General features: G+C 45.4%; 1 protein-coding gene across 2 annotated transcripts; it reads right to left on the bottom strand.

Moving 5' to 3' along the window:
* Positions 1-2,264: 2,264 nt before the first annotated feature.
* On the bottom strand, positions 2,265-26,569 carry Dipk1c (divergent protein kinase domain 1C). 2 transcript variants are annotated; one of them, XR_002388497.2, is made up of 5 exons: positions 26,401-26,569; positions 17,389-18,066; positions 11,923-12,087; positions 6,345-6,942; positions 2,265-5,218 (listed from the first exon to the last, which is right to left on the bottom strand). XR_002388497.2 is itself a non-coding variant. In XM_021242165.2 (4 exons), exons 1-4 carry the CDS (start codon positions 26,566-26,568, stop codon positions 6,724-6,726), a joined length of 1,230 nt encoding a protein of 409 aa, XP_021097824.1. In that variant the 5' UTR covers position 26,569; the 3' UTR covers positions 5,841-6,723. The 2 variants fall into 2 exon arrangements, 1 of the variants encoding a protein (XP_021097824.1); XM_021242165.2 differs by lacking the exon at positions 2,265-5,218 and having other exon boundaries at positions 5,841-6,942.

Genomic DNA, 26,569 nt, shown 5'->3' with positions numbered 1-26,569 from the left:
GCTTCAGCTGCAGCCCTGTGTCCACTCCTTCCCTTATGATAGGCTGCAAGAGGGACAGGGAGGGAGCGTGTCCTTGTGTCCTTGCAGCATTCCATCACTGAACAAAGTCTATGCCAAGGAAGGTTTAAGAGGACAGTGTGAGAGTAGACCAGAAAAAAGATGCAGGAGAGACTGTAGCCTATACCACAGCCAATCTGTGGCTAATCATCACTTGTTAATGATAAACAGCAACTGACTCTTTCATGAACATCTGAGTGATCCTCATGAGAACCCTGTGAGAGAAGGCAGATACAATGATGAACTCATGAACAAGTGGAAAAACCAAAGCACAAAGAGGTTAACTTGTCCAGTGTCACAAAACTGATAAGCAAAGCCAGGCACGGTGGCATGCTTGTAATCTCAGCTACTTAGGATCAAAGCTACTTGGGAAGCAAAAGGATCACAAGTTTTAAGCCAGCTTGGGCAACCTACCAAGACCCTTTCTCAAAATAAAGACTAAAAAGGGCTGGGATATAAGAACACCCATGGGTTCAATCCCCAATATGGGGGGAAAAAGCTGGTAAGTAGTGCTGATAAGTTCCAGATGATCATGTCTCAGAGTTCATGTTTGAACCTCTAGATCATGAGGATATGATTGATATATGCTGGCAGCTTCAGAAAAGAAAGAGGGTCAGGGAAGGACCCAGGGCACCCCAGGAAGATGCAGAGAAGAGTGACAGTGTTTCTGTAGCATGGTGTCCTAGTCACTTTTCTCATCGATGAGACACAATGCCTGACATTGGCAACTTGAAGGAGGAGAGGTTTATTTTGCCTCACAGTCAAAGTCCATGGCCAGCTGGCTCCAAGGCAGAAACAGCATGGCAGAGGGGCACAGTGGAGGAAAAACACTCACATCATGGGGCCCAGGAAGCAAAAGAGAAGGGAGGAGCTGGGAAGAAATACACACTCCTCCAGGTTACACCCCCAGTGATCCGTATCTTCTGACCAGACCCCACCTCCCAACGTCACATTCAGCTATAGCACCCTCATGATGCAATCACTTGCCACTCAGCTATAGCACCTGTGAACATATGAAGCTTTGGGGGACATTCTTTGTCCAAGTCACAACCCATGGAGACTTCCAAAGGTGGGAAGCAAGTCCCTTTTGTCTGGGCTCCTGGGTTCCTGATTGTATCAAGTGCTCAAAAGGACCCAGCAAAGGCTCTTCTCTGCTCTTTGAAGTGTTCTGTAGGATTTCTTATGAAGCTCAGTTTCAGTAATCTGCTAGTAGAGTGAAATACATTCCACTGGAAAAAATACAAGGAGCAGGAAAAAAGCCAGGGTCAGGTATGAAAAGCTTTCAACCCAGGCTTCAAAGTCCAAAAGGTGGGACCAATTGATCAGATATAGCCAGCAGAATGGAGAAGGATATGGCCCAGGAGATAGACAGCCCTTTATTATTACATTTCAAAAAGAAATCATCAAAGCCACCAATTTCTGGATGAAAATATGCAGGCAGCCTTTCTACACTAAAGGCAATGCATACTAACAATGAAAGGAAAAATAGCATGTTTCTTAGCAAAGAGCACCCAGGCTCCTTCATCTCAGCTTCCTCATTCACAGTGGGCGACCAGCAATCACACAGACCATGAACTGGCAACAAGTGTCTGAGCATATAAATTCAATTAATAATTAAAAAGAAAGACAACCTAAGGAAAAAAGGGCTGAGAATATGCACAGCCAATTCACCAAAGACATGTGCACAAATACCACCTGTGTACACCCTCGCCAGTGATATGGCATGTGTAGATGAAAATCTGTCCTTTCCTCCTATTAAATAGGCAGACGTAGAATCAACTAACAATTTCCAGTATTGGTGAGGGTGTGAGAAAAGCATTACATTTTAATGTTATGGTTAGGAGGGTAAATTGGTAAGTTTTCCCGGGGAAAATGTATCCATTACCGATGCCTGTCAGCCCTCCAAGTGTACTGGGCTCCAGCACCGGAGGATGGAGAGGGTGTCCTTGCTCACGGACAGTGACCTCCGGCCACACACATTCTCTCATCTCTTTCATCAAAAGAAATTTGGGCAAGCTTGTCATCCAGGACTAGTGACAACAGAATGGATAAGGTGTCCTATCCTGCAGAGATGCAGGGCCCAGCCCTCAGTATTCCTGAGATGAAGAGGTCAGTGTTAGATAGGTGCTTAGGCATTAGTGGGCATGAGGGGCATCCAAACCAGCATCTGGGGAAGTTGTAGTTAAATGAAGAAACAAAGACCTCAGTGTTTAGTACACTTATAATCATTTGTTAGGTCTTAGACCCAGAGCATCCCACAGAGCACGATGACATTCTAAGGTTATACACTGTGCACATTTCTTTCTGACACCTGGATACCTAGCTGGCTATTCCTGGAACAGTATTCCTGGTCACCACGGCCTATGGCCAATGATTTGAAAAAGGAGAAAATTCCTGCAAGACCCTCCCACCTTGGGTTGAGATCTGATTTAGATTAGAACTTTTTCATAAATTTCTTTCCTAAGTTTCTTACATGGTTAAGTCTGCCAAGGGAACCCTGACCATCTGAAAAGAACCAGGAAAACATTTTGCAATTCCAAAGTAACCTCCAAGAAAAATGTCTTGCATCATAATCACCATAGTTCACTGAATGCCAAGAGTACTTGTGTGCTTAAAAAGGTATCCAGACTCACACTTGAGTAGTTGCTTGTGTGACACTGCCCACCTTCTGGTTTGAAGGTGTAAATCCCTCTATATCTACTTTACAATAATTCTATCCATACTTCTGCATGGCTCCCTATGGGTGTTGACTAAATTCTTTCATCAACAGCACAAAGAACCAAGGAGCTCGAGGGCTGATTCCCTGTAGCATCAGGACCTGGCTTCCCAGTGACAGTGTGGTGGGATGAGAAGTGGCCCACTGCTGAGTCCCTCCAACTGGCACCCCTCCACCGCCACTGAGAAACATCAGCACCTGTCTCTCCAGCAGGCATGGTGCCAAGATCTTGCTGTACATTGTTGCCATCATGGAAGATCATGGGTGATTTTTGAGTATGAAGAACAAACCCCGAGAGGTAGGTTTTCTCAATTATAATCAGTAATCAGCTCCATCAGCATCAGCCACTAACACAGACCGCTTCAAAAGTTTAGAAAGACTTGTTGAGTACAGGTGACAAGAATGAGACAGGCAGAGGGGTGCATTCTTCTCACAGTGCTACTTCCTCCCATACCCTATGGACACCAAGGCAGAGTAGCATTCGTTTACCACCCTCATGCACCAACACAGTATGTATAGAAGGTTCTTCATAAGGTTGTTGATTTTAGAAATTTTTAACCAAACTCTTTTATTTCCAGGTGCTCAAAGAACAGCTTCTAAATCAGATTTTAAAATAGTTGTTGCTCTTCTGATAATTTAAAGTCCTAGATGTCCATCCTGGGTGCACTAAAAAGCCTGGGCAGGCTGGGACTCAGCATGGGACAGGATCCACAGAAGCGAGCCTGGTGGACTCTTGAAGGAGGTATGTGGTGAATTGTTAGCTACTCACCTCAGGGGAGCAGACAGGAGAGGGTTTGCAATGCTGGCAACACTTGCACGGCATGTTCCAGGGTCACTGCCAGGACACCCATTCCCTCAGTGACATGTTCAGGTAACTACACACGCATGCAGTCTGGGCCCTGTGACTTCCATGAAGAACCTTGTTAAACCTGTGGCTGTAAGCCAACAAGGCATAAAACAATGGAGTTGTTCTTGTCATCAAAAGATAATTTCTATAATCTGTCCTGATAAATTTTGAAAATTAACTTCTGACGAAAGATCAGAAAGTAATTAAGTACTTACTTTGATTTGAATAAAATTTAGTTTGCTGAGTTTCCTTTATCATCTTTTCAGTTCCCATCAACTTACCTCTGAAAGTGTTTCACTTGAGTGTTATGAAAGCAGAACAAAGAAATCATTTAGATAGAAATGTTCCCTTCTAAGGAAGGTTGCTGTTCAATTAGGTCAGCAAGAAGCAATTTCATTTGTCACATTAAAAATATTAAATATAACCGTGGGGACATAGCTTGGTGGTAGAGTGCTTGTTTAGCATGTGCAAGACCCCGGGCTCATCCCCAGTACCACACACACACACACACACACACACACACACACACACACACACACACAAGAAGGTCAAATACTGATATACAGGGCTGGGGATTTAGCTCAGTGGTTTCGCCGCCTGCTGCACAAGCGCAAAGACCTGAGTTCAATTCCCGGTACCCGCCCCCCAAAACCAAAAAACTGATATACAGAGTGTTTCTTTAGTGTACTGTATAAAAGAATTTTTTGCAAGGGTTTGAAAATAAACAAAAAATAAAACTTTACCACATAGCTTAAGAGTCACTGCCCTAGGGGTATAAGGGGATGGAAAAAGGATGTGTGTGTCAGAAAGAGAGAGACAGAGAGACAGAGAGAGTCAGAGACACAGAGAAAGACAGAGACAGAGAAAGTAACTGGGTAGCTAAAATTAAGAGGCGATAAAATGGGTCCCTTCAGCAATAAAACCACTACTGTGTTGGGTAATTACATGTTGCATAGTCTCCATGGTAAACAAAAACATTTGTTTCCATTTCAGTTGAAATGAAAACTAACTTTTTCCTTTTCCTAAGCTAGTTTTGCTGTCTGGCCAGTGAGCTCAGTGCCACTAATGAAGGCATATAATCCCAGGATCTGGCCCTGGAGATACACTTGGTTTCCCTACACAGGGGCCCATGATCTGAGGACACAGATGGCAAAGTCCATGGCCTCCTTCCTCCTTTTCCATCTCACATCATCTTCGTGTGACCATTCCGTGGGTAAAAACCTGGCCCACAGAGAAACAGCAGCACCAGGCATGCCCAGGCCACGGCCATTGGGAGACTTGCTGAGAGCCAGGCCAGACGCCAGCTGTGAAAATCCACCAACTTTTGTTTTAAATTCTGCCGGAAGGTGACCATTCCCAAGAAACACAGAGGTCAAGCGAGTCTCCATACACAGGACTGGAAGAGGCTCTTCACAAGATTTAGCATCGTTTGACAAATGCTAGTGGAGGGGGTCTAGGGGTTGGAAGAGCAGGTAACTTGGGCCTTCAAATAGACTTCAAGGTTGCAGAATTGAGAGCTGTTGGAGTCTCAAATAATTTTAGTTCCTCAGAGTGAGCTGATGCAGAGCATGGAGAAACATGTCCCAAGGAAATTTTGTCTATATTAGAGCCAGGAAAGAGAAATAGGAAATTGTTCATTTGCACATTTTAAAAACTACATTTTTGTCTTTTTCTGTTTGTAAGCCTCCAACATAACTTCCTAAATGTCTCTTAGCATCACATCTTTCTTGGCTTTCCCGACTCAAGAGCTTTTGGTTCTGATTCACTGAGTATTCACAGTCCCAGACTTGAGCAGAGGTCCCTTCGCACGAAGGGCTCCATAACTGTGCATGGATCTTCTCCTGTCGGGGCGCATCACAGAAGGTGCCCCCTCCACAAAGGGCTTTTCCACTGCAGAAAAAGCCCACCGGAGTGTCCCCTGAAAAATGTATTGTGCTAAAGTGGGATCTGATGCCCATGGCTTGTGCTTCCATCAGTGAGCTGAAAGAAGCAGTCTCCAGTCCTGCTGGTGGTCTATGTCTACACCAGCACTCGTGCTACCTAAATTCTCGCTCAGGTGCAAGACAACACTGAGCCCAGCAAACCCACAGCTCCCTGATCAGAAAGAAGATGTTGCAGTAACTGGTAAAGCACTCCCTAAAACATGATCCATAAAATCCTCTGATTCCACCAGTGAAAAATTCTAAAAGATGCCATTACATATATTCTCCAATGCAAATCACAGGTGCAACGTTTTTATTGTATTTATAGAAAAAGGTAGTTCTTCTTCACTAGCCAGGCAAGCTTTTCCCAGAGCATACACTACAGAAACCACTCCCCAAACCAACATGCACGTGCCCCACACAATCACCTGCCCACACTCACTTGCTTATACACGTGCATACTTATGCATGCACTTGTGTACACACTCATTCACTCATTTGTGCACATGCTCACACTTGTATAGGCACACTGATGCACATGCACACTCATGTTCATACTCACATACTCATACTCAATCCTGAGCACACTGACAGATACAAACCCACATTAACATATCTGTATGCATATGCACATTCATATGCACACACGTATTTCCTACACATGGACACTCACATGAGCACACGCTCACATACACTTGCATATTCACACATTATATGTGCAGCCGTATTCTAGTGCTCACACTCATTTGCACTGCACTCATTTGTGTGCACACGTCATTTCTTAAACGCAGTAATGATTTACCGGAAAGAGCAGCTGGACTCCTTTTGCTTTGAGGCCAGGTGAAAGTGCTCTCTGCAGAGGCTTGCATATTGAGGTTTGTGTTTTCTGAGAGCCCCCAAAAGCAAAACACCCACTACCATTCCTCTGTTCACTTTTCAGCTGGGGGATGGGGGAGAAGCCAGGACCAAATCAGAGTGCCCCAGCTGGGTAGCATGGAGGCACCCCTCACAGCAGTGTGAATGCCGTGTGACAGCAGTTGAACTGCACGCTTCAGAAGACACAACAGTATTTCAGAGATAACTCGTTCGCACAGTGAAAACGTCTCATCTAGAACTGCAGATGAAAGTACTAAGAAGTCAATTTTCCCATGCCAGAAGGTTTGGGAGAGGCTGCAGAGTGGTTACTCCTCCACCTCCTGCAGCTCCTTCAGCATGGCCTGGAGGAGCCTGCGAAGCTTCCAGAACACATGTGGGGCAGCTCTCCAGGAACTCTGGGTGAGGCCTTCCAAGCTGGCACACTCCCACACGGCCTGCTGTAACTGTAGCCGCAGTGGGAAGGACACAGCAGAGGTCCTGGGAAGCGAGGAGAACCAATGGCGGAACATTTTGTCACAGATGACCTGAGGGAAAGAAAGGTGAGCAGTTAACTGAGGTGGCAAGTCATCCTTAGGAACTTCCCAAGTCCACATCTGCTTCTCAAGATGACCTTTGCTTTGCTCCTTCAGGGAAGGCGCTATGCAGATCATCTGACTCTCAGAAGGGTTTTCCCTTCCACAAGGTAAACCATTCAGCACCAGGAAGAGACCATGCCTCAAAGAGCACAGCGCCACCTCCCTATAAGGCAGACAATTCCATTTCTAGCTCCAGAGCAGAGGGCAAAAGATTGAGCTGATGCTTCAACAAGACTGAACACATCTGCACAGAGAAAGGAGACCAGGAGCTGCTGCATGAGGAGCTAGCCCCTCTGCAGGTCCAGGGCAGCCAACCCTACTCGGGCACCTCCCCACAAAGGCTCTCCTATGTAAGTGGGTCGGAGCAGCAATAATAACCACAGACAGGGTTGTCTCGAGGATCAAGTAACACTTTGAGAAAACTAGGAATGCAACTGTAAGCTGTTACCTGATAGCCCTTTGCAGCTCATGGTAAAAAGGTACACTGGAGGGGAAGGCTGCAGGCATAGGGCTCTCCTAAGGAGCTGTGAAATACTTCAGGAACAGACATAAAAAGCTAAGGTACTGTCTCACAGCCTTTAATTCAAATAGGTTATGCAATTCACTGATGTTCGCTATCTCTTCAAAGTCCAGATTCCAAAGTGTCATTTATCGCTTTCATGGGAGAACTGACTAGAGAATAGTGCTTTATTTTTCTATGTCACACTCATTCAACAAATGCCTCCATTTTATAGCATTATTGTTTCATAGAGGACAAATAATTTTAACTTAAATTTTCTGATCCCTGCAAAGCCAAGGATTTATTTTAAAAACAACTTTCTTTCTTTCTTTTTCACAGTACTGGGGATTGAACCCAGGGCCTTCATACATCCCTACCCCTTATTTTTTATTTTGATACAGATCTTGTTTAATTGCTAAGTAGCCCCAGCTGAGCTTGAAATTTCAATCTGATTGCTTCAGCCTCCCCTAGAGCTGGGATTGTAGGCATGACCACCACACCTGCTTATTTCTTTTTTGAATAGAGAATATATTTTCATGTGCAAAATTGAAAATATCCTGAAGGATATATTGTAATCTGTCTCTGACCACCCTGATACTGAGCTTTCCCTGATACTGACAGGCAGCAGCTTGGTCCAATATCCTCCAAAAGCCAGAGCTTTCCAACCTTTTGGCTTGCCACAGCTGCAGTGAGTGAAGAGGAACTATCTTGGGCTGCATATAAAATATATAATATAGCTAATGTACAAAAGTGACAGATCTTGGGGCCGGGGATTTAGCTCAGTGGTGCCAATGCCTGCCTCGAAAGTGCAAGGTCCTGAGTTCGATTGCCCGTGCCCCCCCCCCCCAAAGTGACAAATCTTCATTTATTTTTTATATTTTTTATTAAACTTTTTCAAAAAGCTAGAGCCTAAGTTTGACACCTAGCCAGGCACGGTGGTGCACACCTCCCAGCACTCTGGGAGGCTGAGCCAAGAGGGTCGCCAAGTTTGAGCTCAGTCTGGGCAACTTAGAGACTTAGTGAGACCCTGTCTCAAAGTTTTAAAAAAGGCCTTGGGTTCAGTCTCCAGTACTGATAAAAAGAAAAAGGTGGACACCCGTGGTGGACTCTAAGCCTATATATGTATAGCCTTTTTCCTGTTATACAAATTGTAGCATGCTACACAGTGTTCTAAAGCTCTGATTCTCATTTAACCATGTATCAGGGAGATCCCTTCAGATCAATTCTTATAAATGTATTCCATTTGTTTTAATGGCTGCATCTCAAAAGTATGGATGTATCGTAAATTATTTAAGCAGTTTCCACTTGATGGAAATTGAGGCTCTTTACCAACTTTTGCTTCTATGAGCAATGTCGGCAATAAATGTCTTGCATATACACGTGATTTTCTTTTTGCACACATGAGCAAACTTCTAGGAGTGGAATTTCTGGCTCAAGGGGTGTGTGCATTTTTTAATTTTGCTAGATGTCAAATTGACCCCATAAAGTCACACCAATTTCCACTCCCTCAGCAAGGGGTCCAAGAATGCTTGTCCCCCTCCCCCCATGGCCTCAACAACAGACTCTCATTCTGCCAACAGATGGGAGAAAATGGTTTAATGTTCAGTTTTCCTATTCTCAGTCAGGCAGAAAACTATTTATGCTTCCTTTCCAGTGAATGGTCAATCTTATATCCTTTGCCCAAATTTCTATCAGGTTGTTGGTCTTTTTTGTATTAATTTCTAGCTATTTTGTATAGCTTAAGGATATTAGCCCCTTGCTCTGGGTTGGTTCCCTGGGAAGTGCATGCTAAGGTGTTTGGATCCAGGGATTCACTGAGGGGCACGCTCTGCCATCCATATCAAGGGAACCGAGGAAGAACCTATAGAGGGTCTCCTTTATTGAGGCAAGGATCTCTCCTCCCCTGCTCCCTCTTCCTCTTCGACCGGTTCCTAGGTGCTGCCCCTAGGAAGTTAGATCCAGAAGCTGGGAATAATCTTCTATCCATCCTCTGGTCTCCTGGTCTGTAAGGGGAACTGGAAACATTTAAAATTGGCTCATTTTTTTTTAGTTTTGCTTTGTTTTTTAAAAGATAGATAGTGTGGATTTTTTAAAAGATAGACAAGTTTTTTAACTGCTCTTCCTTTGCCTTCTGAGCTCAGTTCAATATTTACAGAGCCCTGTCCTATAGTAGGATAATATTAATACTTCTTTCACCTCTTTTCAGGTACTTTTAGGGTTTCACCTTTTATGTATATTTGAATCATCTGAAATTTAGTTTGACTTAAAGAGGGAAACTGGAAGTTAATCTGACCATTTGTTGGGTGGTCCACCCAGTTTACTAACACCAGGCATTAATTCTAAGACCAGCCCCCCACACACACAATGGACTGAAATGGCCATTTTATCACAGACTAAATGCCCACATCTCATTAGGTCCAGTTCTGAAATTTTAACGATTCTATCCCATTGATTCATCAATCAATTTTTGCAGGGCAGGGATTTTTTGAATCAACTTTAAATTAGAAAAGTATAAAGTTTACAGAATGTAGAAAAGATGAAGAAAATAAAAACTATAATCCTACCACTCAGAAATAATTGCTTTTGACACCTTAATATCTATCTCTCCAATTACATACTATTCTATTCAACAAAGATGGAGTCATATTGCAAATACTGAATTGTAACCTTAATTTTTTAAAACTCTGTATTACCTCATATTCTTAAAGTTTGTGCAATTTTGCTTCTAGGACTTATTCAGAAGCAATAATCAGAAATATGGATAGTGAAATCGTTCTGCATGAGTATTCCTAACATCCATTTATTCTCCATAGGGCTATAATTTGTAATCATGTTAATTATATAGACACTTATCTATGTCCCTGAAGCTTCCATCATTAATTAATGGCATTTTAATGACTATTACCAATTGGCAAAAGAAATTTATTATTATCATTGGACTTTAATTTGTATGTCTCTGAATAATAAGATTAAATAATTGTCCATGCTCTTTGCCATTTGCATTTCATCATTTACGTATCTGGTACATGTTCTTTCTTGCCAGTTTTCTTTGGGTTCCCCTTGCCTCTCAATGAATCTGTAGTAGCCCTTCCTATATAAGGCTCTATACCTCTATCTCTCATTATGCTGCACAGAGTAGATGCACTCCCATTTGGTAGATGAGATCACAGGGTGCAGGAAACTCCAGTGAAAATCATCTTGTCCCCACAAGGGAAGAAGAGGGATTTTATGACAAACCGACAAAGGGTGAGGGACTTTGCTAAAGAGGCTGGATGGCTTGTCTCCAAGGCCACATCACTGCTTGACCTCCATAAGGAGATATACTTGTGATTCTGGAATTCAGCCCGGAAGTTTGTATAGATGCTGGGGTGACAGAAACATGGCTTCCGTCTGGCTTGGCCAATGACCACTATATTAAGAACACGACGATCCAGGTCTCCTCAAGCCAGCCCTCCATCATGGGATGACAGCCTCCTGCTGTGCTTCCCCTGCCAGCCCTGATTTAGTCTGTACTTTAGGTCTGCTCTGGAGCCCATCTTCTAGGTGCCAGGCCCGTGGGGAAGATGAGCTGCAGAGGAGGTGTGCCTAGAGGAGTGGGTGAGCCCAGAGAATTAAAGGGGAGGAAAGTGGGAGACAAGAGCCCGTACAGCAACTGCACACAGCCAGGCAGCAGGGAAAGGAGCCCCAAGACCATCTCCCCTTACAGAGACCTTCCGTGGACTGCATTCTGGTTTTAATCAGACCCAAGTTCACCCCCATCCACTGAGAGCCTGAAGTGATGGCAGAAAGGAATTTCTGCCAAAAGAAGAAACATAATTTCCTACTCATAAGGTATCCAACCCTGGATTTGGGGGCTTGGTACCTCCAGGCCCAATCTGCCTTCCGGAAGCCAATGTCAATTCCCACTTATGGCTGAACTCCTGAATGTGGCTTCTTCCTCCGAGAACCACCAGCGTCCCCACCGCTGCCTGTCTGCATTACGGTGTCTGTCCAGCCTCTCTACTGAACCCGTGTTTTGGGACTGCTCTGCACTCTTGTTAGTCTTACCCTTGATGAGTTAGTCTATGAGTTCTCATTCTTGGTGTATGTGGGAGAGAGAGACTACCACGTGGATATGGACACTGGACTCAGAGAAAACAACTCTCCAAGCCCTCCAGCTTAGGTGAAGCTACAAGGATGAGGAGACCCAGCAGGTGGACTCTGCTGAGACCTCCACCCATTACCCCCCATCGGTCCACGTGACTGACCACCAAGGGAAGGCAACAAGATCAACAAAAAACTTCCTCATCTTGCCCTTATGGAACATATTGAGCCTAGATGGTAGGAAAGGTGGATCTTCAGCTCCACTGAAGAGATTTCCAGTGCCTCTATATGGAAGAGGCAACCAGAGAGTAAATGTCTTCCCCAGCCCCAAACCCCCGCCTGCTTACCTGCAGGTTGCTGTTGACACGCTGAGCTCCACACTTGTTTATTCTCAAGTCACACCTCGAAAAACAGTCAAAGAAATTGCAATCTTCATCCACCGTGCAATTTTGCTCAAGGATCTCCCTCATTTTAGGTTCAAAGAAGGCCATGTCCACATCAATAGCCACCACCTGTAATCAATACAACATACAGTGAGCAAAACAACACCCACAGGCTCCGTAGAGAGAGCCTATTTAACAACAGCTTCTTGTCTGGCCACTGTGATTGTGCTCATTCAGACTGCGTGATACGAAACTCTGCTGGCCAAAGCAAAAAGCCCAGACCACATCATGCAGAGTGGCTTGCTTCAGAGAGTTTATCTGTGTTTTCTTTGACAGAAGCAATTGACATTGATTTTTGCAAAGTTTTACCTGCAAGAAGAACTCTTTGCTATCAGTAGTTAAATCCTAGGATTTGGAGCCATAACCACAAGTATCACTTTTCATCTTTAAACATTTTCTCAGCCTTAAAAGTAAAATCTCTGAAATGGCTTAAAACTGAATTTTCCTTTTGCCACTTTATCACTTTGATCTCAGACCTCTGTCAACCTAAATAACAAAAATAATCAGAAAGAGGTTCTCTAGAGAATACTCATACTTATTTGAGACTAGCATTGCAATGGGAATACATATGCCCTAGTAAACTCTGGGCATATTCAACAAGGTTGGGGCAAGGGGAAGTTTTTAAAGACAAATATGAGGAGGAATACATCAGATATTTTGAAGCAATAATCTCGGTCACCATGATCCACAAAAAGGACGGTGTCAGTCTGAGGCAGAATAGTTGCCGGGCATACGTCCCTGTAGAAGTGCTTTTGTCTAAGGTTGCTGGGGCCTCAGCGCAAGGCTGAGTTTTAACAGTCTCTTGTGATAGTTACAATCAGGGAATCAGGCATAACAACCCTTCCTTCATAGCCGCACTTCGCTCTTTTTTGTTTGTTATTGTTAGGGTTGACACAAGTGACTCCATTTTGATTAGGACATTTTTTGCATTCTGCACATCTTCAAGGTCAGGACCATAAAAGTAAGTTGTGAGATACAAATAATTTACCCTCCGTGGCTATAAGCCATGAATGGCAGGTTTGTGGGGGAGATGGCAGAAATAGGTGGGCAGTATCTAACTTTTGTCACCTATCTGTTACCAGAGTCAACTTGTTTCCAACTGACCAGTCAGATGATGATGCATCAGAGAAAGGGGAGTGTTCAAATTAGGCTAGCTCTGGATGGACTTTGTCTTAGTTACTTTTCTCTAGTTTCTGAGACAAAATACCTGACACACAAAGTTAAAGGAGGATAGATTTTCTTAGCTCATAGTTTTTAGGGGTTTCAGTCCATAATTAGCTGGCTCCAAGGCAGGGTGCAAGGCAGACAGGCATCGCAGAGGAGAAACAGTTCATGGCAGGCAGGTGGTAGTAAAGCAAAAGGGACAAGACAAGCCTCTCTCTGTCCCTTATATTGTATCCAGTCTACTGGGATGAGGATGGTGCCAAGCCAATCAGGGGACTGATTTAGTAATCACCCCCCCTTAACCCTAGCACCCTTCATCCTACCATTGCACCATGAATAAATCACACAATCTAGATTCAGTCAACTCTGAAAAAGCCCTACCTACGATTGCATGAGGCTTTGGGGGGGGACATCTAGACACAAACCATAACAGACCCCGACCCAACGGTATCAGCCACTAAGTTCCACTGTCAGCAGGAGAATTTGACGACCCCCTGGAAGTTCAGATTTATCTTTCTGGCTTCAAACCAAACAGGTTTCAAAAACAGAAAAAGAGTAACTCCTAAATTATGCAGATTTTCCTCCAGCACCTGGATACAAAAAAAAAAGAAAGATGAGCTCAAATCTGAGAAAACTTGGAGTCTGCCCAAGTTGAACAGCTTATAGCTTCGAGGTATTAAGAAGCTATTAGGAAATTTGATGGATCCGATGGAGTTGGTGGCATTTCACAAGCCTTCACAGGTCAGTGTCAAAACATCAGCCTTCTCTTTCCCCTTCAGTAGTGTCTCAGAAAACAGCTCATTCGCTGGTGTTCATTTCCTCCTTAATTCTACACCGTGGTGGGACACACATTCTCTGGTTTTTGTTTTTGTTTTTCACTTAAGATTTTTGCTGGAATCCCCGGTACCACAAAAAAAAAAAAAAAAGATTGTTGCTGGAAGGCAATAAAGTGTCTTGAGGGTTATTAGTAAAGCAAAACAGGAAGGAACATAATTTACTTCAATATACGTACAGAATAATGAAAATAAGGAACAAAGAACTTTTCCCTATTTAATGGGCTTTGGCTAATAAGTAACTCAGGCATGGAGAGCAGAATTTATTATTTTAATCAATATTTTCTATCTCCTTATTTAGCCAAAACAAATGGTTAATTTCATTATTTAGCCTGATCAATGCACTAAAAAATGAGGGCTATGCTAAAGAATCTTCGTGATTTATTATCGGGGCTACTATAAGACCTTCCTCCTTTTTCTATAGTTTCTGGCAGTCTCCCCAGTCTCCTAGATAGGGTTTCAGCTCCTTGCTCCTCTCTCACCCATTTCTGATGGGTTTCTTCATATCTCCCAGGGAGAGCCAGATTTATATTTTAATTTATATCATGCAGCCTAGAATGAACTACAGCTCTTATAAGCACAACCCTATACAACTAAAATATAGCAACAAAACAAACAGAAAAAACTTGCAAAATGTTTCTTAACATCAGGAGAACCGTAAAATTCTTCCTGTATGAAATTACCTATGTTGCATCATCTTCAAACTTCCCCAGGCATCATGACAGAAAGATCAATGAGAATTCTCTTATTCTCCACCAAATGGAACTGTTTCATATTCCACGCACCACTAGCATTCTGTTGAGTAGGAAAATTTCATCTGCTCAAAAGGAACACTTGATGGCCATCATTTGGAGTCACAAAGTCCTGGCATTTCCTAGCTGTTCATTTGTAGCAACTGGATTCATTCTTAAAGACCTGCAGGGTGCTCAGCCTACAAACGAGTGAGACAATTGGACCTCTCCATTCTTACACCCCATCTGGAAGTGCACGCACACGCACGCGCGCGCACACACACATACACACACACGGCAACAGAGCAGCCAGGCTCAAAGGCAGGACCCACCTGTTGGGACCCTGAGTGCACCTGATTCCTACACTTGAGCATGCACCAGAACCACCTAAGAGGTGATGTTTATTTCAGAGACCTACCCCCAGAGTTTCAGATTTACAAGGTCTGAGGTAGAGTTTGAAAATTTACATTTCTAACAAGTTCTCTGATGAGGTGCATACTTTTGATTTTCACTTAAAAACTGTAAAATCTTAGGTAAAATAATTGACTCATATCTCAGTGTCTTCAACAGGGTCACGATGAGGCAGGTTGGTGAAGGGGGATCCTCCTGCTCCTGCCCCCTGTCCCCACCCATGCCAACAATAAAGCAGAGGTAACAGCCCAGAAAGGCCCAGCACCAGCCCACAAAGTTAGTTTGGGGGTGACGGCAAGGAGCACATAGCATCTCACTGAACAAATATTTCATTGTCTACTGTGCCCAAGATGTTGGAGGCAAAACTGAGGTGGCTGCACAAAGCAGTAACTGGATTTTTAGCAGATGTGCACATAGGAACATTTGATGTTGCCCACTCCACATGGAAGACCTGTCAGCCCCAGCAACTTCATAATGCAGGAATCCTCTCAAATCCTTAATTCTCATGGCATCTACCAAGCAACACTCACTAACATGGAGTAGTATTTGCTGAATGAACAAAAAAGTGTTTACAACATGAGAACTGGCCATACTGCCCAAGGCCAGGGAGCTGTGTGCGGACACTCCACAACTCAGGGGGCTATGTTCCCAGGACTCAGAGTGGCTATGTTCCAACCCCAGTGGCTATACCCCAGGACTTCTCTGAGGTGAAGAACAACAGCCCTTCTTTCTACTGCATGATCTTCTTGATTGCTAAGCAAAGAAGCCTTGGCCAGAATGGTGATCTCACTTTGGCTCTAAGAAATGATATGGCCAGCTGGTGGAACATGCACTCCCTACAACTTCACCCTTAACCGGAGAGGCAGCATGGAGCTCAGAGCATCGTAGGCGGAGCTGAGCTCTTTTAGAGCTCCCTGTCCAGTGTACAAACACTCATGTAACCCTGCAGAACCTTGTGTAACCTGCCAGAATCTTCCAGCTTGGTCCCTTCCATACTAACATCACCCTTGGCTTCTCAACCCCCTTAGGGCAGACAGACAGTAAATTAGGACAAATCAGTGAGGACAAGATGCTACAACACCCTTTGTAGGTACAAAGGCTTGATTATACAGGGGATTTACAGTGATGGCAAGTTTGGTTTCTAGATTTCAAGCTTTAAACCAGCAGCAATGGTATCTTCTTGTGGTCCATTTATGTTCTAATCAAGATGAAGATCATTACCCCATCAAAAGCCAGTGCCCACAGTGACCAGCTTGCTCAGGTCATTCACCTACCAGGACTTGTAGCATGAGAACAAATTTATTGCAGGACAGGAAACAGGAGCACAGCCCTTCTGCAACGACCATCCCATGGCCACCACATCACAGACAACTTGTCACCACTTCCGGCTAGTGACCTAGCACCTGACCAAGCAGGCATCGGGACCACTGTTAGGGTTAGGGTAGGCAACACTAATCTGACATGTTTCACCTAGGGCAGAGGTTGCCTTACAATAACACACTGAAGTCCTTCTTGCTGCCTTTCTCCGCCTTGGTGTGCCCCAAAGTGAGAGACAAAAACCCACCTGCCCTCTACAGGCGATGCAAAAACAGACATGTCCCCCAGGCAGGTCTGAGCTGGTGGAAGTCACTGGATGTCCCTCTAGACGTCTTACAAACAGACTAGAAATGAACCACAACCTCTCTGGAAGAAAATTATTGAGAATGTTGCGTATTTTCACAGCACGCAGTGGTTTGAACACAAACAGCCCTGTAGCCCTCCTCCACATCACCCTCTGCAGTTGCTGGTCACCTGCCTTCTGCAGGCTACACAGACTCTCAGGATAGCCAGCTTGTACATTAGTTCTAAGAAGCCACTGACTGCCCGAAGGCACTGGAGCTGCCCTCAGGGATAAGGATGAGAAGGCTTGCCTTTGCCTCCTGCTCTGGAATCCTTCGCTCAACTCCAGCGCTTGGGTAAGATGTTTTTAAATCCTTTTCTCAACACTGGCAAGGAAGTGGTTTGAAAGACGGGAGTCATCTGAAGCTACAAGGGTGCTCAAACTTACAGCAGGATTAGGGCAGGGGATTCAGCTCAGTGGTTCTACCGCCTGCCTCGAAAGCACAAGGTCCTGAGTTTGACCCCCAGTACCAAAAAAAAAAAAACTTACAGCAGTATCTCATTTCCCCCACATGGACCACAAGCACTGCACTGCTCCCTATGCTATAAACACATCTGCTCTCATCACTTACCGTGAAGTCACTCCTGATAGCAAAGTTTTCAGGCTTGATGTCACAGAGATGGAGGCGGTGGGAGAAGTCATTTTCAAAATGGCTCACCATGTCCAGGAAGCTGAGAGCAATGTGGCTGATGGCCCTGGCCTGGGCCCGGCCACCCCGGGGTGCAGCCTCATCCAGGGGAAAGAGAGCACTGTGTCGAGGGCTGCCGGCAGCCAGGTACTCCACTGCATAGAAATGGCCACAGGAGCCCAGCACAGGCAGGACGTGGTGGCTGAGGTCCTGCAGCAGGCTGAAGTACACATACTCCTCCTGCTGCAGCAAGGACCATGCGCTGGCCAGCTGCCGCCTCCAGCCAGGGCCCCGATGGCCAGGCCACAAGGGTCCCATACTGCTGTTTGGCAGCTCTAGGCCTAAGGTGTTCTTGACCTCCCCGGCCACCACGAGGAGGAGCTCCGCCTCAGGAACACCCTGGGCTCCCTGTCCTGCCTCCACCTCCAACAGGTCAAGGGCTGGGAAGCTGGAGAAGGCCTCCCTCTTGGACTTGAGGACAACAGGCCGGCCACGCCACTGGGCCTGCAGCACCTTCTTGCCACGCTCGTAGTACAGACAGCGCTGGTACAGCAGCTCCCCGGCTCCACACACGTCCTCACACAGGTCGCCCACGAGCCAGCCGCCCTGGTAGTCCCGACACTGGAACGAAGGGAACAGCTGGTCACAGTGGGGCAGCCATTAGGCCAACAACGGGCTGGGGCAGGGAAAGGCACAGCTTGTTCCCTGCGCTCAGAGAACTTGGAATCCAGCTTTGGACAGAAGCTTCCCGGATGTGAACAAAGGCCATCGGGTCGATGAGTACAGACAGTTTTCTGTCTCTGCAGGTTCCACAGCCAACTGTCCACTGAGAATATTCTTTGGAAATTAAATCTACACTGGAAATATATGGGAGGATGTGTGTAGATTATGTGCAAACACTGTGTCATTTTTATATAAAGGACTGGATCATCCCTAAATTAGATTTTGGTATTCACCAGCGTCCTGGAACCAATCCCTATTGGACCCAGAGACAAGTCAAATTCAGTGAGAGTTGAGAATGTCATCACAAGTATGTCACTCAATGGTGCGGAGAACCAGGTCTTCAGAATCAGGACACTGGAGAATCCTAGTAGATTCCATGGACCAGTGGGGTGGGCCTAGGAAAACTTGAGTCAGAAGAATGCACTGGGTAAGGCCAGTGACTCAACTTTGGCTACACATGTGAGGCTCACCCAGAGACTTTTAACATCCCCATCCAAGAACTTCGAAATCAGATGGGCCTCAAATCCTAACCTGCCCTCTAGGTCTACCCTAGGCCAACTGTCCCTTCCAGCAGGCATGCATCTTGCGCTTGCTGTTTTCAACATGAAATGGTATGGCCTATGTGGCTAGTACCTCTAGGATGAAGGATGTTCAGAGGACCCAGGAGAGGCAGGAGTTAGAACAGATCTCATGGCTGGTAGACTGGAAGGAAGGTTCTAGGAGAAATGGCTTGGGTTGCATTCTGGAAGTGTGGGGAGTGTTTGTGATCCTGGTAGAGTGCCATCCAGGAGCCTCGGATGGAGTTTCTCCTAAACCTCTGGGACCTTTGCATAGAGCCACTTGGGGAGCTGTGCGGATCCTTCCCACCATATCAGAAATTCTCTGAGAAGACTTTCCAGCTGGACAATCCTTCAAGAGTCAGGAAAGAAGAAGAGGTATAGACTGGAGTAAAGGGGAGAGTTACAAGTCTGTTCCAGGCAACCTAAATCTCTAGGCTCATTTTTATTAGAAGTTAACCATATTTTCTAACCTTACCAATTTTCCCCACAAATAAATCTTGTTCCCACATCAATAAATACAAGCCTTTCTTTTTTCCTGGAATTTCTTCTACAGCACATGAAGCTAGAATCCCTTTGGTCTTTAGAAGACCAAAAGATGAGTATAAAAATCACAAAGTGCTTTTTCACCCCACTTCTTTTATTATAAAACACCTTGAAGGATCTCCTTGGGCAATGGGCAGCGTGGCACACTAGACAAAGCTCCAGACCAAGAGCCAGAAGCTTGATTTCTGGCCCAGGCTATGCTGCAATACCCTGATCATGTCACCTGACTGCCTTGGGCCTGATTCCCTCCTTATATCACTGACTGTCTCCTGCACAGTGGCTGTTCAGCCACACAAGAAGCATATGTGGAGCTAGAAAGTACATTCATACAAGTGTCAGGCTTGTGAGATGACCCTCAAACAACACCCAGACATTATATAATCTTCCAAGACTAGCATGTTTCATGCCAGTAAGCTTAATTAGTCCAAAATACATTACAAGATCCTCGTTAAACTTGAGAAAATGAACCTCCAGTGACTAGACACACAAATAATTCCAAAATCAAAAAGGTCTAAAAGCCACAAGTTTCATGACTCATTTGCCCTCAGGTGGTGTCAAAACCAGACTGAAAAGATGTGAGGCTATTTACAGTTTATATGGATTTGACTCTGTGTGAATCTGCATGCATTTTGCTGCAAAACTATTAATTTGATTACTGCCGCTGTCCTATATGCAAAAATAATGTACATGTACCATGTTATCTTTCCAATATCCAAAAAATTTGAATTTCAAAACTCACCTGGCCCCAAAGTGTTAAACAAGGGATTGTGGATCTTTATAAATATTGTAAGGTAATTGTTCAAAATACTTACACATATTCCCAGTGCTTAAGAGAAGTGCATAGATTTTCTGGACACTTAGTCACTAACCTGAAAGACCAAAGCCATGTTGTCCAAGCTGAACGCCCTCCCCTTGCTTCAGATAAAGAGATCTCTCCCAGCCATTGGGCTCTACATCTCTGTATATTTTACAGGGAGAGGCCACATTCCCCAAACTCCAAGCTGCAGGCAATAAAGCTCTGTATGTAGAAAGTCATGAACCTGATCCTCCAGGTTCTGAATGACATAAGGGCCCGGGGCTGGATTTTGTCTTTAGAAAACCAACACTCATGAAGAAACTGTATTAGTACATACACAAAACTGCTTTAAACATACTTGAAGTCATGTGTATGTGCTGTATTCTTCTGGAAATGCACCAAAATTTTGGCAAAATGCTCTTCTTTGACTTTGACTCTGGCCCCTTTTTCCAAGGTGTGGGCTCATGGAAAGAGTGTAGTAAGAATCAAGACCCTTTGTGTAACTGCTTGGGTATAACTGTGACCATGTCACCTCTGGAGGAAAACCATGGATCAGGCTCCTTGAAGATCTTTAAGGACAGTCTTAGAAGGGAGGGGCAGATGAATAGTAGAGACTGAAACAACCAGACAGATTTTAAGCACAGAAATAGTATGGGACGCTCAATTTACTTGGGTTTCTTTACCTATTTTACGTGGTATTTACAGTTTCACATCTCTATAATAAACCTGATAAGAAAATGCAACATTGGCTTTTCTTGATTTCCTTTTAAATTAAAAAAAATTCCTGTATAATCTCCAAAATTGCTTTGATTCAATTCCATAAACATTTCTCTAATGTTATCACATTCGTAATTTAATCAAAGGTGCTTTTGCACGAAGTGTAAAAGAGAACTGCAAAAGAAAGAAAGGCAAGTAACAGAATCCCCAGTAGCAGCGGGATGTGACCCGGGTGGGGAGCTCGGAATCCCACTATGCTGAGAGGAGGGAAAGGAAGGCTTTGCCCAGATGCAGCTGAGAGAAAAGACTGGGAGAGAAGGGACGAAGGGGAGGCCCTGGGCGTGGGCCGGGCCAAGCCACAGAGCTGGCTTCCATTTGCCTGTGAGTGAGGGGATAAGGAAGCCACCCACGGACTTCCAACGCCCGCTCTTCTCAGCTGAGCTGCAGCCATCATTGCTATTACCCACAAGTGGCCCCTGGAGCCACCACACAGGATGCAACGGCCATCAGCGCCGCCTCAGGATTCGGTCCCGCTTGTACCACACCCAAGTTAAGAGCACTGGTTTCAGTGAACCCAGCTGTGTGTGAGCACTCCTAGGCCAGCCTCCAAATCCAGCCACTGGGCCCGGGTGACACCACAGAGATGTGCTCCTTTGAAACTCCTAAAAGATATCAGTGCATGACATGCACAACACAGAGACACAGCGGGCACAGCTATGAGCCTGGCTCGGTTTGCCTCTGGCCCCTGCCTCTCACAGGCTATGTAGCTGGTCTCTAAGTCTGTACAATAAGGACAACGGCACTGTGTCACGGGAGACTTGGCAAGGTCGGACAAGGTCACAGAGGCACAACCTCTAGCAAGGTGGCCTCACACGAAGATAGCTCCCTCTCCTGGATATGAGATGGCAGGGGCAGAGGAAGCTTCTGCCTGGAGGAAGCCTCCCCATCCCCTGGGAGTATTCTAGTCCCTCTTCTTCCCCCAGCTCTCCTTAAATAACGACTGTGTGTGTCGAGTCCCCCAGCCCACAACTGCACTGCACCAATAAAATAAAATGGAAACCAAACTGAACCATATATAAGACATACCACAGCAAATATGGAAGGCGATTTCTATAAAGGAGGTGTGAGACATTTTGAACAATGGTCTAATTATTGAATTTTGCATCAACTTATGGGTCTTAAAGGGAACATTAATTTTGGCTGGCTTTCTGGAGTTCAGCAATTTGGCTGACAAGCACACCTCCCACATGGCTGGTTTCTTGCTGGAATGTTGAATATCAGAAAGGGCAGGAGTAGGGGCTGGGGATTTAACTCAGTGGTTACGCCACCTGCCTCAAAGGCACAAGGTCCCCAGTTCGATCCCCAGTACCAAAATTTAAAAAAAAAAAAAAAGGCCAGAAGTGGACTCCAGTGACCAAAGCCAGACCTAGGCCACCTACCACAGGTGAGGTCTTGGGTTTCTGACCTAACTTTTCAGTATCCTGGTTATCTTTTTGTTCTGAGAGATAATTTACATTGAAACAAAGCATGCAATAAAAAGTATATTCAGGTGTATTTATTATAGAGCCATTTTTGGCTAACATCTTTTATGAGGAAGCATTTTTGGCATTTCAGCTTCTGTCCTTATCATATAGAATATAAAATGTGACCACTGCCACTGGTTAGCAGTGCTGGTGTTCTAGTAAGTTCTCAGGATCTTTTTGCATATCTGTGCCTGCTAACTACACAGAAAGCTTTAACCCAGCAATTTTGAAAAGTCAGTATACAAATTTCAAGTTTAGAAGGTAATTAAAAACTTTTATTATGTGAGAAAGTCATTGAATTGTTGTATTAACAGCATATCTGGTTGAAGTAGCCATTTTTAACTCAGTAAAAGTAGTTCATCTAAGTCTATTTTTTTTTTCTGGTACTGAGGATTGAACTCAGGACCTTACCCTTGCAAGGCAAGCGCGGTGCCACTACGCTAAATCCCCAGCCTCAGCTAAGTCTATTTTTAAAGTCAGACTGTATCAAACTTTTTTCACTTCATGAGGACTAACTGCCAGCTTGACAACAGGTACATTTCTGTACCCAAATGTGCGCATGCATAAAGCCCACAGTATCAGATTTGAAAGCAAACTGGAACAATAAAATACAAGCTAAGGTCTCATTGTTAAGTCTGGCATATTTTGAAAATAAATTCAGTGACTTTGTTTCTCATGGAGTGTGTATTCACACACAAATGCATATTTCCATCAGATCAGCCCCAGCTCTTGTCAGAAGCCTTCTTTGCGGTTGCTGCTCAGTGTCTTTCCAGTTGTTATCATGGTTCTTAGGCAAAAACAAAAACTGTCCACTCTAGGAAAGTGTGGATGGGGTCACAGAGGTCATGTTGAAGGGCTAGGCTTACTTTTGTGTTTGTTTTTGTTTAAAGGAGCATTAAGTTCCCATGCAGTTAGCAACATTCATATTTCATGAGGATTTTCCTTCCCCAGAAGCTACCACACCTTGCAGAATCTCAGCAATTAGCTAGTTCACTGTGAAACTCCTCTCTACATCATGAATGTAGCCAGAGCTATTTGCTGCTATGAAATCTTTTTGGATACGGGCCCTAGCTACTGTGTTCTGTTGGGGCCTTGACAGTTCCTATCACCACAAAGAAAGGTAAGACTGCACTTGGAAAAAAGAATTTCTAAAGTAACAACAAAATTAAATTCCATGAAGACCTAATAGCCACAGGCAGTTAAGCCTTCTGAATAACATAGTCTTTGGGACTATTTCTAAGGTGCTTTGGAAATAGCATGCAACAGAAGGGGTGAGTAAACACTAAGGAACAGCTTAGGGTTATGCTTGTAAGAGAAGCCACTTACTATCTTAGGGTCATTACTGTCAGACTGTAGGGGGTGGCAACCTCAGTCTTAAAAACTGTGTAAACCAGGGTGAAGTTTTTCATCTACAAAAGTGGGGGTACTGAAAGCGAATACCTCATAAAGACTGTTGAGAGGATTAAATGGAATAATACATGTAAAATGACTCAGTACTGTGCCTACCAGGTCCAGGTGCCTTCCAGGCTCTGTGAAATCCTCTGTCTGCAGAAGAAGCCAAATTTATAAATGATTGAGCACCACCAAACACCCATCAGCCTAGCTGAGAATCCCCATGCAGCTCATTGGAACAGTGAGACCCTAAAATCCTCAAAGCTCCTGGATGACGAGGTACTGGTTTCTTTATCACAGCACAAGCCAGAACTGCAGAAAGAGGAGCAGTGTAGTCTGACTGGGAAAATCCAAAACTTGAATCCTTTGGAGCTATTCAAATGGCTCTTTTTAAAAACTCCAGTTTCTTGGAGTATGGTTGGCTCCCTCGGGAGGTTGGGTAGGGCCTCAGGAGAACCTGTAGACCTCTCATCCCCATCCCCTCATGGGCTCTAAGCCTCATCATCTGGCTCCAGTAGGTACTCCCCCTAGGCCAGCAATGACACCTGCCATGCTGGGGCCTGGGAACAGCAGGGTCTGGGAACACCCACCAGGAGGGGATTGCCACAACCCAGCCCTGCCAGAAAGAACCTCCCTTTGCTTGGCCAGCAACATTTCTTCTGTGCTCCCTTCTCAGAAAGCTAATGAGAGTCTGGAGGGCGGTCAGAAAAATAACAACCAGTTTTATTATGTAGGATGCAAGCCAGGCAGAATGAAAAGTGCCAGGGGAGCTGGCACACACAGAGGCTCAATTCAGCTCCAGTCCTCGGAAGCCACAATGCCAACCTCTCTGCTTGGCAGCTGGGCTCAGCATAGTCTGGTCAGTGAAGACTGGGTTCCTATTTAAGCCTGTCTTGTTTAGAGTGTCCTGGGCAAAAGTTGAGCCAGAGCACTGTAGAGTAACACATTAGTAAATTCTGAATGAAAACAGCAGAAAGGGATACAGCCAGAATAAGGGGAGAGAGAATTCCTGAGGGAGTGTGAGAAATAACAAACTCAGGTAGGATCATAGGATCGTCCGCACAATGCTCCTGACAGGTCAGCTCGCCTGAGGTGCCAACAGACTCTGGGCAAAGCTAGTGATGTGAATTGTTCTTCTGGCCACAGTTAAGATCAAGGGCCTTCAGAGGCAGAGCCAACCTCTTCAGCTGTATGTCAGACTAAAAACGATTCCATATGGCTGCCACTGAAGATGTATTGGTAAAGCTTCTAAACAGAATTGGTTTTAATTTACGACCAAGAATTCTGGGAAAGTTATGATTAGCAATTACTTAAATTTTATCAGGCTATTTAATTTCCATTAAGCCTTTCCCAACTTGACCAAAGGTAAACAAATGAAAAATAGTGCTCATTTTTTACTTTAATCTAAAAGATTATTAACTTGTAAATAGGTCCTGCATCCTAGCCAAACTATCAATTTTTATTTAATTAGTCAATCAGCTCTTCCCAAAAAATCTTTATATGTCAAAGGGATTTTTACATGAGTTAGCAAGCAATTTAGAATTGGACAAACTGAGAGCCAAAGGAGACAGAGTCTCACCCATTAAGGTGAACACATCAAGAGTCTACAGTAATTCAATTAGGGAGATGACGTGTTTTGGTTCCCATTTCTAAAATCGTTTACTTTTTAAACCTTCGTCGTGCAGATTTTTGAAAATCTGCAGTCTCAGAAATCCCACCCATGTGTAAGCAACTGGATTGAAAACTTGCCATGTGTTTCTCGGAGATTTCTAACAAAATAGGTCACCTTTTACACCAAATGCTTAACTGATCATTATTTTAGGAAGTGAATAATAGCTTATAAAAACAAGTACCAGCAGTTACTGCAGTGTTCTCCTTTCTTGAATTTCCTCTGAGGGACGCCTAAGTGCATTCAAGCCTGCAGAGCAACATCTTCCGCACGAATAAAGACCAAGGAGCAGCCGGCGTTCGAATCGAGGAAAAATGAGCATTTTGCTTGGGGCACGAGGCCCAGGGCAAGCACCAGCCTGCAAATCCAAGTGTTTCTTTCCCCCGTAACTGGCCAGCCCAGCTAAGGAGCGGTCTGGGGTGCGCACTTAGACCTCCGCCCTTAGGAGACTGCAGGGGGATCAGGACAGAGGGCCGCGCACCATCTGCCTTGGTTCCCACAGCCACTGACTGCCAAGAGCTGTGGCTCTGAGGAGCTGAGAGGAGGGGTCCTATCACACGTTTGCAACGGATTCAGTAAATAGGGGGTGTCAGGGGCACTGGCGTAGGAGTTGAGGGACCCAAGGGACAGAGGAGTGGCCCCTGTTGGCCCAACTCCGCACCCGCCGGCTCCCCAAGCCGGAGACCGGGCAACAACCCTCAAACTTTGTTCAGGAGCGGAGGCTCGGGGCAGGGAGAAGAATCAGGGAGGAACACTGTCTTGGGACAAAGGGCCAGTTGGGGCGCAAAGGAGAAGGATATCGCCGCGCGCCCCTTGAGGACTTGCGAGCTGAGACCCCAGGTCTTGCGCCCGGCTTTCCCCGCACTTGCCGGGACCTCCCCCCTTGGCCGAGACCACAGCCGTCCCAGCTCCCGGGGTGGGGTGGGGTGGGGTGGGGTGGGGTGGGGCGGGCGCGGCGATGCCAATGCCGCAGCCTCGCGGGCTCTAGAGCCTGGGGAGTCGCGCGGCGCGGGGCAGGGCGGCGGGACCTACCAGCGCGGCCAGGATGCGCCGGCTCTTCTCGTCCGTGCAGCGCTCGGAGAGGACGCCCGGGTGCGCGCGGAGCAGCAGCGCGGCCACCAGCACCCAGCCCGCGGTCCACGCGGCGAAGGCGAGGAGCGCGCCCCTCCCGCACCATCCGCACCGCGCGGCCCGCGCCATG

Source organism: Heterocephalus glaber, unplaced genomic scaffold (assembly GCF_053883595.1).
Source record: "Heterocephalus glaber isolate CG9 unplaced genomic scaffold, H.glaber_assembly_v1.0 deba00000331, whole genome shotgun sequence".
Taxonomy (NCBI): Eukaryota; Metazoa; Chordata; class Mammalia; order Rodentia; family Bathyergidae; genus Heterocephalus; species Heterocephalus glaber.
This window is presented reverse-complemented; position numbering and strand designations above follow the sequence as displayed.

What these genes read in the sequence shown, in the direction of transcription:
- Dipk1c (XM_021242165.2), bottom strand. Translation starts at nt 26,568, where the DNA reads ATGGCGCGGGCCGCGCGGTGCGGATGGTGCGGGAGGGGCGCGCTCCTC. An exon ending in CTATCAGGAGTGACTTCACG is followed by an intron (nt 12,088 to 17,388) that starts GTAAGTGATGAG and finishes TATTGATTACAG; the next exon opens with GTGGTGGCTATTGATGTGGA. An exon ending in GTGTCAACAGCAACCTGCAG is followed by an intron (nt 6,943 to 11,922) that starts GTAAGCAGGCGG and finishes TCTTTCCCTCAG; the next exon opens with GTCATCTGTGACAAAATGTT.